At 41.6% G+C, this 12835-nt stretch overlaps 1 protein-coding gene across 1 annotated transcript; it reads left to right on the forward strand.

Annotated features, from left to right (window-relative positions):
- Positions 1 to 1313: 1313 nt before the first annotated feature.
- Positions 1314 to 6909, forward strand: BMP10 (bone morphogenetic protein 10). The gene is made up of 2 exons (XM_037807419.1): positions 1314 to 1647; positions 5937 to 6909. Exons 1-2 carry the CDS (start codon positions 1314 to 1316, stop codon positions 6875 to 6877), a joined length of 1275 nt encoding a protein of 424 aa, XP_037663347.1. The 3' UTR covers positions 6878 to 6909.
- Positions 6910 to 12835: the final 5926 nt, after the last annotated feature.

Here is a 12835-nt window from a genome sequence, read left to right on the forward strand (position 1 = left end):
CACGCAACAGACAGGACATTGCCTTGTCTGAAAAGCGCCCTCTAGCATTGCCCACAGAGCCACCCTGACTGCACCACAGCTGCTACCGCCACGAGTTAGGGTTAGAAAATGAGATGAAACAGATTTGTGTTTCCTAAACTAGATACATAATTGATTCCACAATTTTTTCCAGTCTAAGGCATTTTTCGTCTGCTCAGTAACTTTGCAAGCTTTTGCTGGAGCCACTTGATGATCAATTTGATTAAGCCATATAGGGATTTGGCCAGGGTTGGGGTCCAATTGACAACTGATTGCAAAGGAGAAAGATCTGAGCTCCACAACCAGCTGCAAATCGCTCCCGGGCTCCGGACTCTGGAGGCTGCCTGGTGATCAGTTACCATTTCAGCAACTTCACCTATGCCCTAGCCTGGTAGAATAGAAATTAAAAGTGTGATTTTTTTTTTTTTTTTAATTTCTGTCAGAGTCAAGACTGCCTGGACTTAAATCCTGGCTCTGCCACTTTGTAGCTCTGTGATCCCTGGCAAGTTATTTAACCTCAGTGGCCCACATATGAAATAGGGTTTGTTATGGGGACCGCATTAGATGACATATGCAAAGCACTTAGCACAATGCTTGTTGTGGGGAGCACTTAATAAATCTTAGCTGCTATAATAATTAAGCACCTGCCCTATTTAACCAGATCACATTTGTAGGGAAAATGCTATCGACCACAAAGCTTACTCTTTTCTATTTCTAAAAATGCATACCCAAAACTCGTATGTCTGTTTATACATGTATTAACCTAACTCGGAGATGCTGAATATTCGGTGTTTCTTCAGAAATGCACCACCACTCGAATTATTAAGTATCAGCACTGATGCAATTATCTTGATCCGCAGTACCTACTACATGCACGTGTGAAACCGAAACACATGAAAGAAGAACTTAGGCACTTCTGCCAAAGGAAGCGGATTGAAAGGAAGAGAAGTGGAGTCTTTGCAAGGAGCAAATTGTCCTATCTCTCAGCCAGTGTCAGAATGTGGAAATGTTTACAAAATGCTCATTAAAAGAAAAAAGGGTTGCAAGATAGAAACAAAATCTGGTGCACAAGTTTACACTGGGGAGATAAGAAAGGCTAGGCCCCTATAGGGGATTTTGCTATCCAATTACTGCAACCTGACTTTTGGGGGGAGAGGATGAGTGGTAGGCGGAGGGAGAGAAATGCCTCATGACTCCAGTGACATGAGACATTTACACTCCGCAAGATAAAAGTGCCACTTAGAGCCCCAGAGAGCTAAACCTTCCTGGGTTGGGCTGGGGGCTCGAGTAGAGTCATGGGTTCTCGGGCCCTGAAGCTGTGTGCCCTCTTCTGCCTGGTGGTTCACTCGGTTTCTGGTAACCCCATCATGAGCCTGGAGCCGTCGCCTCTGGAAGAAGACATGCCTCTCTTTGATGATGTCTTCTCGGAGCAAGATGGTGTCGACTTTAATACACTGCTGCAGAGCATGAAGAACGAGTTTCTGAAGACATTGAACCTGTCTGACATCCCCACTCAGGATCCAGCCAAGGTGGACCCACCAGAGTACATGTTGGAACTCTACAACAAATTCGCAACCGATCGGACCTCCATGCCATCTGCCAACATCGTTAGGAGTTTCAAAAATGAAGGTGAGTTTACTTTTCACAGGTGAAATTGGGCTTGGATTTTTTTTTTTTAGAGGAGGGATAAGTTAATTTACAATGCGTGGGAACGCCGAACATAAGAGTCAACGCGTCTGTCTAAGGGGTGGTTTGGTCTATGCCATTTATATGATTATTTCGGAACGCAACAAATGTATTGAGAACATCTTTTAACCCAAAGCCATAGTATGTCTATCATTTTGACATCAAAATGAGGCCTTTTAAAAATATCAATTTGAATGCTAAGTAATATAGAAAATTAATGTTAGATGATCATATCTTTGTTATTTTCCAGATAGGCCCCAATTTCCATTTTGGCTTTTAATTGACTACAGAATTTGTGAACTTCTGCCTACCATGAGAATTAAGAAAACACAGACAAAAAAAAAAAAAATACCCAGAAAAGTTGTGATTTCGGTTTTGTTCAAACCTTGAATGAGTTTCCATTTTGTGATCTTATTTATGAAATGTTCAAACTCGATGGAAACTTACTCTTTAGGGACTCTTCCAAAAGTTTTGTTGTACTTGATGGATCATGTGTATCCCTGAAGCACTGTTTATAGTTTCTAGGAAGTGCGCATGACCCAGTTAGTGATGCAGCTTATCATTGCTGTGTCTTTATGAAGAGTGATTCACAGGCTTTAAAATATTGGTGGAAAAAGGTCTTTAAATTTAATAACTAAATATAGTGAAATGTCAAGTAAATCCCTTGTTTGATACAGTGCTAATGGGAAAAAAAATTCTACATATCTATGGTAGAGGCTATGGATTCAAAGAAGCTAATTCTTCAATATTTACTAATTATGCTTTTATAGTCATTTATCAGGTTTAAGAAAGTGTTTAGATTGATGTTGACCAGAGGTTCTTGAAAACAGGAAAGGCAGTGGCAAAGAAATAGCTCAGGATTTGGAATTTTGAGAGCTGGTTCTCTTAGTAGTTATAGGTACTTAGCTTAGTTTCTCTGAACTTGATTGGGGATGAGTTCAATCATCCTGATCTTTAAATTAGGGGTGATGATAATACCTACGTCACTCACTGGAGCAACTCCAAAGAGGTTGCAGAGCAGAAAGCACTCCATTTGCTATGAAGTTCTGGACAAACATTAGTTATTATTAATGAATTACTTAATATTCTAGGCATTGGAGTAACTGTTGAGTGGGTATTGCTTAGTCCCTGTGATACCATTTGCTATTAAATTTCAAATTGTAACATTTCTAATATTTAACAACATATTTCTAAAGGAAATGGCAAGCTGAATTTACAGGTTCCTTTTGGAGACTAGTCTAGATTGAAAATTGAACCACCTCCTTCTGTGGGAATCCCTCCTAATGCCTCTTAGCACTGAACCCTAAGTGTCTGGCTTAGGGTGTGGGTAGGAAAATGTTCACATCGTCCAGAAAAACAGGAATGTTTTCAGTTCTCACGTCTCCTCAGGAGGATTTGGATGATCCAAGTCAGGACGTGGAGTTTGTAGAGCTTGTCATTACTAACGATCAGCAAGGGCAATAGCACTTCTGCCCATGAACGACCTCCGCTGCCAGGGGGGTGGGAAAGTGCGGCCCCCAGGCTCAGAGTCCTGCCCTGGGCTGCTCTGTTGGCTGCTATTGTCTCTCTTCTGACCCCTTGGATCTGCTCAATGCAGTACCCCTAAAAGGCAAAGACAAAAAAGTCTGCGAAACCAACTAAGCTGGGGAAAATAAGTGCCGACCTCCAAGGTGGGAAAAGCATGCCTGCAGTGCCTAGCACTGTCTGTTCTCACCATGTGATCTTGGGCAAGTCAGTTCTCTATATTGAGATTCAAATTCTTCCAGTGTAAAATGAACAGGGTAGCAACATCTGCATCATGGGAGTCATTGTAATAACTAAATAAGACAATGTTTGCAGAGCACCTGGCAAATTAAATTTGCTCAACAGACATTAATCATTAATTCTCTTGCCCTGCAATATCACTCCTCCACTTATGACTTACTCTATTAGCACCTGCATGGAACTTCACAATGAATCTATTCTTTTAACAGCTTTATTTGGGTATAAGTGGCCTACAACCCAGCACACATATTTAAAGTATATGATCTGATAGATTTTGTCATGCATAAAGAAATCATCGCCATGGTCAAGATAATGAACAAATCCATCACCACAAGAGGTTTCCTCACATGCCTTTATAATCCCTTCCTCCGATCACAGTGAATTTTTAATCTGCACTTTTCTCACAGATGGAGCAACCTGCCTTCTGCCCCATCTTTGGTCTTCTCATGCTTCCTGTCCAACAGGAGTCAGTCTCCTCCATTCTCATAGTGGGAAGAAAGCTCTCTGATTACTTCAGTTTCTTACCTAAGAGTTTAATGATGTATTAAGGACATATGTCATGCCCATCAATCAATTTGGCCCAGTGTCCAGAATCACCAATTAATCAATATATTTTTTTAAAAAAACTGCCTCTGTTTAAGGCTTTTAAGCAATGGTACTTGCCCCCTCCTCCCAAATGATGACAATCTAGTTGGGGAGATTCATTCATAAAATGACAATCAAAATGCAAGGATGTAAATAGCAAGAGTCAAAGGAAAGATAGAGAGAGTAAGTGCTTGAGTGACTTAGAGGGGAGTGAACCTCCAGAGAGGGGGGTAAGGGAGGGGGAGCTCCACAGGGAGGGGTCAGAGCTGGCCTGGCTGTGGCACTCCAACCTGTGAGATGAGGGAAGAGGACTTTCCAAGGGTCAGAAGAACATAGCCAAAATTATAAAATACATCAAAGCAAATAGCTATGTCTACTTGAAACAGAAGGGTTCATATTCATTCAATCATTCAACAAGTATTAACTGAGCACTTGCAATATTCCGTGTCTTCTAGAAGAAGAATGGGAGCTGGGCTGATCACGAGGTTAAGATCTGGGTAGAGCTGGTCTTGAGAACCAAGTTAATGAGTTCCAGTTCATTCCATAGCCTACTATTTCCCAGTGGCTGTGCATGAGATGATTTTAGGTGGTACTCAGCACAAGCTATCTTATTTAAATAATTATATATTTTTATTAATGTGGATTAGGAAAAAGCACAAAACTATCACATCAAACCCATCATTTCATGAGTACTGCTGCTTAGGAAAAGTCTAAAAAAGATGTTAAATGTAAAAATAATCATGTCAAGTTAAAGAAAAATAGTAAAGAGTATAGCCTGGAACAGAGACCCAGCTGAAATCATGAAGACTATATACCACTGGGGAAATACTGCCAAAGATGATAAAGAATCTCTCAATTGGTAATCCATAGCATCTTTGGTGTCAGGGAACCCTTTAATAGTCTGATAGCAAATATCTTCAGGTAGTCCTTTCTGTAAAATTCTCAGATGGGATGGCAGCATGATAGCATTTGGAGGTGTGCTGATCAGGTTAAAGGATCTTTCAAAAGGTGTTTAATATTCTTCTTTTGTTTGTGTTAGGAGTACAAGACTAAGACAAATAATGTATCCCCAAGTTTATCCTCTCCCATTCCCATAAATAACCACACCCCTCCAAATCACCACACCCCCCTTTAGTTTATGGCTGTCATGTTGGCTTTGTCAGGATTTTTTTGCCTAGAGCAGATATCAGCAAACTTTGTGTAAAGGGCCAGACAGTATATATTTTAAGCATTGGGGCCATATGCTTTCTTTGGTGATGGTTTAACTCTGCCATTGTAGTGCAAAAGCAGCCATAGACAATACAGAAACAAATGGTGAGGCTGTGTTCCAATAAAACTTTATTTTCAAAGCTGGGTTGCAGGCAGAATTTGGCCCATGAGCCATAGCTTGCCAAGCCCTGGTCTACATGGAGGTCTTTCAGGGAGAACAGTGCCCAGTCAACTATGTGGGGATTTCCACTCCTTAAAAATACAAGTATGAAAAGCCATAAGGTCTTCATTCCTGAAAAGCATCAAGAAAAAAGACACTCACCCAATGTCCTACCTGACAGCTGTTCATTCGTTGGAAAATTGGGGTTTGCCCACACAATCTCCAAGGACCCTCCTAATTCTGTGACTGAAAAGCTACTCAAGCAAGGCTGGGTGAGTTTTCTCCTACCCATTAAGCAGCCATTCTCCATTTTAGTCTTGACAGCTTAACTCAATTTAGCATTCTACCATTGACCTTTCAGTATTTTCTGTGTCAGAGAATGTCTCCATTGTGTTTGTTTTCACTGATCTCTCTCTATCAAGTTTCCTACGTGGACAGCCCACCTTATTCCATAAATAAGCATCTATTCTTCCTCTGAGACATATTGCTAACCCGACTTTTGTCTTTTTTCCAGATCTATTTTCCCAACCAGCCAGTTTTCATGGGCTCCGAAAATATCCTCTCCTCTTCAACGTGTCCATCCCTCATCATGAAGAGGTCATCATGGCTGAACTCAGACTATACACCCTGGTGCAAAGAGACCGCATGATCTATGATGGTGTGGACCGGAAAATCACCATTTTTGAAGTTCTAGAGAATAAAGGGGACAAGGAAGGGGAAAGAAACATGTTGGTTTTGGTGTCTGGGGACATCTATGGAACCAACAGTGAGTGGGAGACCTTTGATGTCACAGATGCCATCAGACGTTGGCAAAAATCAGACTCATCCACCCACCAGCTGGAGGTCCACATTGAGAGCAGATTTGAAGAAGCTGATGATAATGGCAGGGGACAACTGGAAATAGACACCAGTGCTCATAATAAGCATGTGCCTTTGCTTGTTGTGTTTTCTGATGACCAAAGCAGTGACAAGGAACGGAAAGAGGAGCTCGATGAGATGATTGCGCATGAGCAATTTCTGGAGCTGGATGACCTGGGCCTGGGTGGTTTTTCCAGTGGTCCTGGGGAAGAGGCTTTGCTGCAGATGAGGTCAAACATCATCTACGATTCTACTGCCCGAATTAGAAGAAATGCTAAGGGAAACTACTGCAAGAAGACCCCCCTCTACATCGACTTCAAGGAGATTGGGTGGGACTCCTGGATCATTGCTCCTCCCGGATATGAAGCCTATGAATGCCGAGGTGTTTGCAACTACCCCCTGGCAGAGCATCTCACACCCACGAAGCATGCAATTATCCAAGCCTTGGTCCACCTCAAGAATTCCCAGAAGGCTTCCAAAGCCTGCTGCGTGCCCACGAAGCTAGAACCCATCTCCATCCTCTATTTAGACAAAGGCGTCGTCACCTACAAGTTTAAATATGAAGGCATGGCAGTTTCCGAATGTGGCTGTAGATAGGAGGAGAGTCTGTGGCTTATTTAATAACTGTAGATGTGTATATTTTGTGTTCCTATTTAATGAGATTATTTAATGAGGGTGTACAGATACCATAGGCCTGCCACCTTGGGTGAATGAACAGGTTGGTTTGCTGTAGGAAATACATACTCTGCTCTACAGTCTAGTCCTTTTCACTCAGTATTTCTGCTTAGGGGTTGTTGCTTTGCAATTTACATGGAGGGCAAGTGGAGGGGGCTAGTCGTTGGCTGTTACAGATTGCAATGTCAGAAAATGAAAAGTCAAAAGAAATACAGATTCATATTTTCTTGATTCATCAATCAAAAGATACATATTTGTGAATGTATGTGTGTACATACATAAACTTATAACTATCTTTTGGTTCTCTTTCTATAGGCAGATTATACTCATAATATGTACATGACTCACTCAAATGTGTATACATTAAAAGCCAGTGGTGTGTTCTCAATCACCTCTTCTCTGTGTAGGATTTATGTCAAGATAATCCACAACAGGAGTTTAACCATCCTGGGAAATATTTGCATTTCCTAAATACATTTGGAAATGTACGTGTAGCTTTTGTCAGTTGAATTGCTGCCATATTTCAGAGCCTCTGGGCTGCATGTTTGAAGGAAGGGTATTTGATACACAAATAGATACCAAATGGCTTCGAGAGGTAATGTGGCCCTTAGAGGTACAACAATGAATGAACTCTGGGGGTTCAATGCAATCTAGAGGGAAGCACCTGGTCAAGAAGGGAAAACCAGACAAAATCGTTCCTGAGACAATAGGCAAGCAAGGTCATGGATGTGCTGGCCTTTACTGCTGCAGAGGGTAGAGGAGGTGGGAGGGGATACATGAGGGAGAAAGGGGAAAGGAGACAGATGCTATCCTTACATGTGTTTGCAAAATTGTACACACTTCAGATCAGCAATGAAACCTTTTGGACAAGAAAAGATTTACTCAAGACCAAGGGGAGGAAATTCAGAAGGGAACTGTTTGTTGGACTATTCACTTAATATTTTCCTTTACTTCTTCATAATTCTCCCTTGCCTCGGCACCTCTGTTTTTGCTTTTTTCTCTCTTTCTTCCTCCCTCTTCCTTCTTTGCCTTGTTGTCTCATATCCTCCTCCCGTGCCTGCTTGCTGTCTTCATTGGACTCCATCCCCTTCATTGGGCTGGATGGGGACATCTAAAAGCATTTGCTATCGAGATGAAAGGGGTTAGTGTTCCAATTTCTAGATTTCCCCCTACTCTTCAATTTGATTTGATTTTAATAATGTATTTCATGAAATATTTTGTCCATGAAGAACATTTAAGTAAAAGAATAAAAAACCAAATTCTAAACAATACATTTAAACAAATAGAAATATAAGCAAATGACTTGAAGGCTAAGCCTGAAATGTGGAATCAGGTTTCCTCCATGATAGAGACTGCAGCCTTCTCATTCTGGAAAGTGGCCAGGAATAGGGTCAGGAAGTGTGGCTGTGCCCGACAGGGTTGGCCCAGGGGGTGGGGTGGGGGTGGGGGTGAGGGTGGGAGTGGAAGAGGGTGCAGATCTGCAGAGTGGAGGATTCGGAGCCTGTCTGCGTCTTAGCCCCCATTTGGGATCACAAGCTTAGTTCAGGAAGAACCAGAGCAGAGAAGTTCCAAAACAGTTCCCACATCACACACTACACTCAGGAATGTGGACCCAGTGCACTGTCCCCTGCTCACCCCAATGAATGCTTCTTTCCAAAGTCTTGCACTTTTTTTTTCTTTTTACCAAGGGAAACCTCAACCTCCGTTTCAAAACACCTTAGAGTTGTAAACTCATATTGTACTAGGAAATAGAGGCAAGAGAACCTATTTTGAAGAACATCTTGCCCATTTTTGGAGTCCACTTGTGTCCAGAGGGCAAATCCTGGGAATTCGTTGCCTCTAGAACAGTGGAATTTCAACCACCGGTGTGTACACAGAGAATGACAATTTGAGATGGCCAAGCAACTCAGAATCATTTGTCTGTGTACTACCCTTCATATCAAATGGTCTCTGTGTGCATGTTTGTAACTGGCTTGGGGTAGCCAAGCTTAAGTTGTGCCCTTTTTTTTTATTCTTTTATTCTCTGTGATACACAACGTATACTCTACAGTACTTCTTAGTCTTTCTAAAGGACACTGTAATAGATATACAGTAAAACCTTGGCTGAACAAGATAGTTCTGGTTAGATAAAAATCAAGCAAAATTGTATCTTGATGTGTAAAATATAGACAGTGGCATGTGGGTAAATGTTTTACAACCACCAATCTGGGGAGGAAAACACACACACACATCCAAATGCTGATACATGGATTTCAGTGGTATAAATACTCCTGCCAAGGCCTATTTCAAGCCACTAATGTGATGTCGACCAGCTTGCAGAAGTCCCAAAAATTTACCTAACAGTCAGTTCTCGGGAGGCAGGCGAGCCGGCACACCTCTGATGCTAGCACCTAAGGGGATGGCAGCCCCTGTTTCCACCCACTGGGCAAGGCTCCTGGAGAAAACCTGTGGGCAATTATCATCACTGTTCACTGTAAAAAGATGTGTGAATCTAAGCCAGCGGTGACCAGGCTGCATACCCCAGGCGTTTCTCCTTCCACCAAAGCTCAGATGTAAGCCTGCATGTCTAAGGTCTTCCTCTTCTCTTATGGAAAAGGAGAGAGCCACATATTAGCTATTTGAATGTTGCTAGTTGCTTTGCTTTATTTTTTATTTTTGGCTTTCTCCTTATAACAAATGAAAAGACATGAAGGACAAAGAGAAGAGTTTTCCCTGCCTTCCTTCAGTCCATCCCCATCAGGCCCCTCTCAGCCAATCTGCTGCTTTTCTACATCACTGTATTACACAATTACATTGTATACACTTGTCAGATTCTTAGGGAAGTAGAACTTACTAATGTCTTCTCTGGCCATGGAACTTCCACCAAGTCCCTGAGCAGTTTTTTTATGCTTTTATGGCAGAGCTATCACTATCAGAACTGATAAAGCTAAATGACCCAGGAAGGAAATCTGATTAGAGATACGTTGGCAGCCAACAACCAAAATATTCATGTAAAAGTTTTTAAGCTTTCTATTTATTGATTGATATATTTATTTTTGTAATATAGTGTAGAATACCAAATGTTTTATTTTTATGTTTGTAATTCCCTCTTGGATAAAATGTTCTTCAGTGCTCTTCAAATAAATATCCTTCCTCAGAGTACGGCTTATTTACAATATATAGCCTGTATTTTCATCTCTCTCTTTTTGCATCAAAATTTCCTGTTATTTTAAGGAAACTTGCCTTAAGTTTGCCATAACTTTGTATATTTGTATCTTGTAGGCATGCTGGGAGTCCCTTGGAATATTTACTGATCTGTAAATAGTACGGTTTTAACTGAAGTGTAGGCATTGCAGAAAATATTTAATCAATAAAGTATCATGTTGTTCCATAAGCTGGCATTGCCATTTTATCATAGTCCCTAAAAATTCAGACAGGGCATTCCCCATGAGAAGCAACTGTTGTCAGGTTCTGAGGGAATTTAATTGCTACTCAGTGAACTCAGGCAAACATTGGGTCTTTTTCACCCCCCAAAGTAAGTGTGCCCCGACTCTAACTGTATCCATTACCTTCACGCAATCATTAATTGAGAGACCCAATTAGGCAAATCCATTTGTATTTACCAATTACTTTACAAATGTCAAAAATGTTAATTAGTGATTCCCAAAAAGGTCAGCCCCGATGCGCCTGGTTCTTTCCTTGTGTATAACTTCTGGCCTGGAAAATTAATGGAAAAAAACCTTTTCCAGAACTGTTAGTAAATGTTTTGGCATTCTTTGGAATCCAAGTTCTTCAAGAAAAAGATACTTTCATATGAAAGGATTTTAAATATTACTTCTTACTGGATTTGTCAACAGACCACAAAGTCAAGAAATGTTTTGGAGAACTCATTTGTAATTTGTAACGTGGAAGGGACGTTGCCCTTATTAGGGATTGTGGATCTTTTCAGAGTCAATGTCGGTCATACTGAGCCTTTTGCAGTTCTGCAAGATTTACGTGTGGTGAAAAAGGAAATGCTCTGCATTTTCTTGCCCTCAAGCAAGGACATTTAATTTCACATATTAGATGTAAAGGAAAGAGTCAACACTGTTCTATAGCAACCAATGAAGGGTGTTCTTAGATGTGGAAATGTTTCCATAAGTTAACAACCCATCAAAGAATGACTGTTTGCTGTGGTCATCCTGTTTCCATCACACACGAGCACTGGTTTTGTGGACACCTGGCCTGACTGCAGTGGGGAGGGGGAGGTGCTCGTGCCCACCTGACGAGCTTCCACGAAGATGGGAAATCTGCTCAGACACGGTCACCGAGTCAACCGAAGCATCTTCATGTTCTTGCGTAAAATATATTCATTACCTGTGTCCAAGTTTATGTAGTAATTGCTAGACCAAAACGAAGATGGAGATGCGTATTTCACATCGTGTTCATAAACCAAATATGTACATGATAAACAAAGTGGACAAATTATTTTGGCAATAATAATTTGTGAGCTAATTTTTCCTTGAAATGAAATATGATTTTCTGCTCTTTTTTTTTTTAAAAGACATTTCCCCTTCACAGTATATCCAAATGGAATAAAACTCTTCCAGTTTTGTCATGTTACATTAGCAGAGCATGACCCAAAGAATGGTAAGAGTTTTTAGCTTCTAAGTGGTCTTACCAGAGCATGGGATCTGTTCTTACATGGTTCTCCCATTTTACACAACTTTGTGAAAATCCTATGAGTGCTGGAGACTTACATAGAAGATGGAACTGGCTCCTCTTTGTCAATAACTGAGAAATATTTTTCCTTTAAATTCTGAATAAAACACATTAAGATATAATGACTTCTGGAAAAATATTCAGGCTAACTTTCATTATAATTTGATCATTAAACCTCATAGAAGGCATGGAAAGGGCTTTAAAAGTTATCTTTCACCAGCAGCCTGCCAAAGCACTTTTCAGCTTTTCTGCAAATATTAAATAGTGAGAAGGGAATTCACTACTGTCTTAAAGGCAACCATTGCATGTTTAGAGGGTTTTGTTTCAATTCTGCTCAGTTTAATAAGTCACTGTGGGAGAGATAAAGGTAAGCAAAAGTTGTTAGAAAATTCTTCCTTATGTGGAGCCCAAGTCCCACCCAATGACTCTCATAACTTCTCAATTCATAACTCTTGGGGCTGTGCACACGTCTAATCTTTCACCCTCATAACAGCCACTCCCTTGTGCAGACAGCTCTCCTGTCCTCTGTCCACTGTCCCCCACTTCCTGCCGGGGTGTGTGTCTGAGGACATGACCAGACACAGCTTCTGGAACTCTCAGCCAGGTGGAACTAGAGCAAAGAAGGCCTGTGCCCGGGCTGGATCGGCCCCTGAGGGGCAGCTGGCCTGGTGGACAAACAGACTCTGCTGCCTGTTCTGGAAGGAAGTTCATCCCTATGACAGAATGTGAGATTTGAGATACAGGGGGACAATCCGCTGGGGACAAAACTTCCTTCCGTCAGATGACCATCCCGCACCTCTTTAGAAGGAAGCATCCTGTGTCCTGCCAGGCTACATCTGGAAGTTTGTCAGCAGGAAGCACAGCCCTCACCCCTGGATGAAAACTGATGAGGCTGAGACAAACCTCCAATCACGGGGAAAGGGTGCTGAGAACCCAAGGTGGGGCTTAGGTAGGAGCTGGACTAAAGAAGCCTGAAAAGCCATTCTTATGATTTGATTTTGAATTCTTTAGCAACCTGTTCACTGTTTTCTGGAAATAATTCCATTTATGGACATTTTTCACAGTGCAGTGCCTAGACCTGTGGTTTCCTTGTGATCCAACCCAAGCATGGTGACCCAGGACCTCTGCCACCCTTGTTTGGGGAGGACGGGGTCCTTGTCTACCGGTGCAGCCTGGGATCCCATGAGGCAGGCATGCAGC

This window comes from Choloepus didactylus, chromosome 17, assembly GCF_015220235.1.
Source record: "Choloepus didactylus isolate mChoDid1 chromosome 17, mChoDid1.pri, whole genome shotgun sequence".
Lineage (NCBI taxonomy): Eukaryota > Metazoa > Chordata > Mammalia > Pilosa > Megalonychidae > Choloepus > Choloepus didactylus.

Bases quoted from the DNA above. Each gene is read 5' to 3' on its own strand.
- BMP10 (XM_037807419.1), top strand. From the start codon at position 1,314: ATGGGTTCTCGGGCCCTGAAGCTGTGTGCCCTCTTCTGCCTGGTGGTT. The intron at 1,648-5,936 runs GTGAGTTTACTT...TCTTTTTTCCAG, and splicing joins TAGGAGTTTCAAAAATGAAG to ATCTATTTTCCCAACCAGCC.